General features: G+C 37.3%; 1 protein-coding gene across 1 annotated transcript in view; it reads left to right on the top strand.

Moving 5' to 3' along the window:
• Window positions 1-5,082, top strand: part of LOC108729539 (lysosomal aspartic protease) — a 13,823-nt gene extending 8,741 nt beyond the window's left edge. The window contains exons 2-6 of the mRNA XM_018458704.1: window positions 2,049-2,189; window positions 2,319-2,484; window positions 2,605-2,724; window positions 3,926-4,070; window positions 4,957-5,082. Of these exons, the coding sequence (XP_018314206.1) occupies window positions 2,049-2,189; window positions 2,319-2,484; window positions 2,605-2,724; window positions 3,926-4,070; window positions 4,957-5,082 (698 nt within the window). The remainder of the gene's footprint in view (window positions 1-2,048; window positions 2,190-2,318; window positions 2,485-2,604; window positions 2,725-3,925; window positions 4,071-4,956) is intronic.
• The last annotated feature ends 938 nt before the right edge of the window (window positions 5,083-6,020 follow it).

Here is a 6,020-nt window from a genome sequence, read left to right as displayed (position 1 = left end):
AGGCCGCGATCTCCAGGAGGCTCGTTCTCGTGACTCGACTTTATCCTCGATAGCCCTGTGCACGCAGGCCTCTCACGCTTGGCGCCGGCCACGCCGTACCCGTAACACTAAGAAGGTGCCGCTTATGGCGGCCACCGCACCAACGCGAAATTCACGTGCCGATGACAGAACGTGAGAGCGACCCTCCGCCCCGGTGCATGCGACTTTACACAATATCAGCCCAAGGGGCAATTTCACCGACAGCCTGGTCCTCCGACGGTTCTCCCTCTCGGAGCCTCTCGATCGTTTTTCTCCAAAACTTAGCCGGGCCGGGATGTCTGTTCGCTAGAGTAACTCGAAACGGAAGAGGACGAACAGGATCGCGATCGATGCGCGATCAATTCGCGAGCTTTCCCCCTACGGGGTTGCGCAGCCGCGTCGCGCGTTGTCGCGGCCAATTAGTGGGCTAGCGGTCCTTCACGCGCAAGGACGTGCGTGGCGAGATACGGGGCGCCTTGCAGCCCCGAGAATTTTTCCGGGCGGACCTCTCTTGCTGGCCGTCCCCGGTCGTCCGCGCCGATGTCGTGGCCGGGCGCATCGCCCTCACGTCCTGCGACTCACCGGACGTTAGGTGGCTTGCTGGGGTGCTCAGGATCCTTTTCTGCTCGTCATGTGTCCCTTGCACCATCCTGGGGCTCGAGCGTCCTTCGACGGAGGTGGCCGTTGCTTCCTTCCACTGGCCGGAAGCGCCTGTCGGCTCCGCTCCGCTTGTCTCCGGCCCGCGGGATTCTTCCGTGGTTGTCTTGCTTCCGGTGATTTCTTCGCTCGGCGAGGCTCCCACAACAGTTACATAAGGAAGAAATTCGCCGGGGATTAGAAAAATAACTTAACTCTAATATACGGCCCCCTGGAGATTTCGCTCGCTCGCGCGTCCCGACTTGGGTCAGGCGCGAATCCGCTTTGTGACGGCGAAGGGTCGCTGCGAAGCTGCAGCGAAACTGCAACGTCACAATATATACATATATACATTTGAATTAAGAGAATTTTATTTCTAGGATATTAATAGTACCCGGGTGGAAATTACGACCTGACGTTATATGGACCCCATTTAGTTTTCCATGAGTTAATGTAGGCGCTATATTGGAAGGCTAGCTTGGGGCTATACTGGGAGGTAACGACAATAATGACCAGGCCCAATATTGGAAAACTTTTTTGGCTCTGGTTCGCGATGCGCTGTAGGCCCAATATTGGAAAATTGTCTAGGTCCTGGTTCGCGAGGTGGTGCCGCTGAAATTTGAGAAAACTGTCTAGGCCGAATGTGACATATGCTTGATACATACGCAGTGGTCTACCACTGATTGAGCATACCCTTATACTTCTACCATGATAATAACCATTTTTTAATATAACTAATGTTATTCAATAATTATTGATGCTCAATCAATGGTAGACTACTGCGCATGTATCAAGCATACGTCACATTCGATCAGCCTTCGGCTATATCCGGAGCGGTTCGTGTCAATGTAATATGGTCGTCATGTCGCTAACACATGTGCAACACATGCCGAATAAATTCTGTAGTGCAAAGTCGAGTGATTTCACATTCAAAATATATTGTGAGGTTAAAAGATGCGGAAATTATCATCAAAAGACAAAAAATGAGTCGGATTGAAAGGAGTCGGAAAATTTTTCGGATTAAAAGGCATGCTTAAAAGCATACATTCGAATTTCGCGCTTAATGTTAACGTATGCTTGCTACATATATTTTGATTGGACACTGGGCGTGGCCATGCGCAAGAGCATACCCTTATACTTCTATCATGGTTATTATGGTCCTGTTTCACTGGCCAGACGCTAGCTAGCCCCCGGCTAGTTTTTCCATCTTGACACCCCAGCATAATTCTATCTAGTGCCTAGATGAAATACTAGGTAGCGCTCGGCTAAATTTCGATACTGGTGTGCCACGACCTTTCCCACGGGGTTCAATATAGAACATTGGAACGCCCAGATACATTTCCACTTGGGAATTGATTTACTTTTATGTATTATTTATGTATTATTTTTTACAGCGACACATAATAGATATGATAGTAAAAATTCCAGTACATATATACCAAATAAAATTCCATTTAATATTCTATACCGTGATAGTAGTGTATGCGGATACTTATCTACTGATGCAATGAAAGTGAGTCATTGTCAAGCAAACAGTTTTATTTAATTTCAATTATGCTTTATAAAAAATCTCAATTATATTTTATAAAAAATTTCCTAAAAAAAGAATATCAATTTTTTGTAGTTTATTGACCTTGATATTCAATATTAAACATTCGGGGAAGTGACAACCGAATCGGGATTCAGCTTTGTTTATGCGGAATTCGATGGCATCTTAGGAATGAGTTATCCCCAGATATCTTTCGAAGGAGTAACTCCTGTTTTTATCAATATGATTGATCAAGGCCTGGTAGAGCTACCAGTTTTTAGTATCTATATAGATCGGCATGTGTTTAAAAATAATTTTTTACTGAAATAATTTGTCTTCCTATATAATTTGTTTTTCAAAAGATTGTCTTTCCATATTAAAAATATTATTTTTCAATATTAAAAAATATATAATCTGTTCAGTAATTCTGAGAAGTATGGTGGTGAACTGATATTGGGTGGCTCCGATCCTTTTCGTTATGACGGCGAGTTGACGTATATTAATATTACTCGCAATGGATACTGGCAATTTACAGTGGATAAGTACGTGATTATTTTCTATGTTACATTTATACATATGTATACATATGTTATTATTGTATACATATGTATATATATGTTATTATTATACATATATTAATTATGGATAAAGTCCGCATATGTGATTGAGTTGTACAATATTGGCAACCGTGATTAGATTATATAATATTGACGGCCTAGGCAACGCTGACATTGTACAGCAAGCAATTTTGCTCGTAACATACATAATACTACGGACATTACTAACATTATAATAATTATTACATTAGGCAACAAAATTTGATCTTTTTTCCTATCATGAATTATATCAGATGTATACTTTTGCCTGTTAAATACAAATCCGTTATTTTAATTAATTTATTAGCTTCTTGAGAAATAATTTTGAGAAAAATTGCTTCAAAGAGGCCAAAAATGGATTTTGAGGATTTTTAAGACGTAACATTAACAGCAAAATTTTTTTAGATCTTATTAATGCCGCACAAAAGTATCAACTTTTTGTTTTAAATTGTATTTTTTATTTCAATATAATTTTTTGTTTTAGAGATATATCAATTTGAAAATAGATTTTTCTTCGTGTAGTACAATATATGAAAAAAATATTTTACTTCATCTTAATATTGCATTATGTGAAAAGTATATAGATATTATTATGTAAGTATAAACTTACATAAAACACTTATTTTCTACATAATGCAGTAATAAGATGAAATAAGCCTTTTCTATACATTACATTATATGAAATAGAAACTATTTTCAAATTGCTAATGCTTTTGAAAATGAAAAAATTATACAAAAATGAAACAAAATGTATTTTAAAATTAAATTGATACTTCGGCAAGATCCTAAGATAATTTAGAAAAAGATTTTTCTGTTGATGCTTCATGAAAATCCTCAAAATCGTCGTTTTTGTTGTTTCTTCGACATCATTTTTCTCAAAAATGTAACGTGATAGTTAAATTTGGACAAAGAATTCATGTTCAGCAGACAAAAATACAAAAATGACTATTCATATTCATGTTTTAAAATAGCACTGGACGGTAATATTACTTATTTCTCTCATTGCACTTAGATTAGTGTTCAATTTTTATTGACAATATCCGTTATTAGCATTACAAAATTAATAAAAATTGACTGTCTTGGTATAGGATTTTCATTATTGTCCAGTGTTGTATGCCATCTAATTGTTAATACTATTACACTGTAGGATTCGAATAGAAAGTAGCACCGTATGCGCGAATGGTTGTCAAGCTGTCATCGATTCGGGCACCTCTAATCTAGTAGGACCGTCATCGGATGTCGCTGTTATTAACAAACTGGTCGGAGTTATTACTTCTAACGGCAAAACAATTGTAAATAATAGATAACAACTTTTTACGATGGCAGCTCTTTTTCAACAATATTAATTAAATTATTAAAATAAATTAATAAAAATAGAAATTCAAAGCCTATAACCTTATGGCCTCAGTGGTCTAACTGGTAAGGACGCTCACACGGAATGTAAGAGATCCGGATTCGACTCCCGGCCGAGGTAAATTTTTCGCAATAAATTTATTTACAGTTATTCAGCACATTAACATTTTGCCAATATGATTCCTAATTGTACATCAAAATTATTTAAGAATTGCTTGTCAACTTAATTTAGTTCGTGATATTATCCCAGTAGTTTAATTGCGTTTATAAGTCCGGAAAACCAATTCTCGGCGCGCAGTTTGAATGACTACAAACATGGTATATCTGTAAGTATAGGATATACATACATACATAGTATAGGATATATAATTCACATTGAATTATTTAAAAAAGCGTTATAGATCTAGCTTCGACCGTTATAGGCTTTGAATTTCTATTATTAATTGTGTTTCTCACATAGTACGGTCTTAAAGTGTTTAAATAAAATTAATAAAAGTTTGATATATTACTGATTACACTAATATGGATTACTAATGCTAAGCTTTGTTAAAGGTGGATTGTGACAAAATTTCTAATTTGCCCAATGTTGATTTCGTCATAGGTGATAAAATATTTAGATTTACTAGTAAAGATTACATATTTGAGATAAATATATATTATATATGATCAAATAACGGTTTAGAATAAAAATATTGTTTTAGAATTATTCTTGATTGTTTAAAATTATTTTATAATAGAAAATATCATGTTTCTTTAATTTATTATAGAATAAACAAAAAAAGAGTGAGATAGAATGCATAAGTTTTTTTGAGACTTCTTATTCAGAAAATCCGATATGGATTTTGGGTAATGTATTTCTTCGTCGGTACTATACCGAGTTCGACATGGGTCACTACAGAATGGGATTTGCCCCTGCAAAATAATGTTGTGTCCTTCGGTGCAACAAGATAAAATTTTCGGTCCGCCTGAACCTCCGAGAAGCGCTGAGATAATGTTCGAAGGGCGACGAGAGAACATTTACTTTACAACTTTCCACACACAATTTATTTAAAATAATTCCCTTTTTACTTAACACTTATTCATAATTATTCAGTTAGGTTAAATATTGATAATAATATTAATGCTAGTATTGATGTTTGTACTTCGCGTTAGTACCTACTTCGTGGCTATATAAGTGTTACTTTTAATCTTGGTATTCGCGCTCGCGATGATGATTAGACAGGTCATGCGACGAGCGTTATCGCGGATGTAGCTAGACGTTGGTCAATCGCGACGCGCGTAACGTGTCTATGTTTTACTTATAAGAAACTCCCGCGGTCTGCGATTAGGCAGCCGAATATAAAGCAGTCGCGGTATCTCATTACGATTTCCGATGTGATCATATATAGTCACAGGAATTGTTCGGCGCGTGTGCGATCTTAATCCGCACATGCTGCTGAATTTGCAGCTTTGCATTTCCGCTGGCCGTTATTGCCATGTCGAAATGCAAAGGTTGCTTCTTGGTAATAGTCTTGCATTTCCGTGAGCTCGTTGCTATGCCGAAATGCAAGACTACTAAGGCCCAGTTCCATAACTCACGGTTAACTCTTAACCGAGGTTCAACTTATTCATTGTCTCTTTCCAATTCTAGAATTGGAAAGAAATAAGAAACAAGTTGAACCTCGGTTAAGAGTTAACCGTGAGTTGTGGAACTGGGCCTAAATCGTGGTAGCATTCAGGGATTACAACAATAATCATCGATTGATTTCTCAAGATTACTTCTAAATGTTAGAAGATTTAGGGTAACTCCGGTATATACGCCGCTCCTAATAAAAAATTAATTTATTAAGTATTATTAACTATTTTTAAGGTAAACGAACTATATCAGTAAAACCTTTGTAGTGTCTACT

This window comes from Mycetomoellerius zeteki, unplaced genomic scaffold, assembly GCF_001594055.1.
Source record: "Mycetomoellerius zeteki isolate Tzet28-1 unplaced genomic scaffold, Tzet1.0 scaffold752, whole genome shotgun sequence".
Classification (NCBI taxonomy): domain Eukaryota; kingdom Metazoa; phylum Arthropoda; class Insecta; order Hymenoptera; family Formicidae; genus Mycetomoellerius; species Mycetomoellerius zeteki.
The sequence above is the reverse complement of the archived record's forward strand: the minus strand, read 5'-3'. Positions and strand labels throughout refer to the sequence as shown.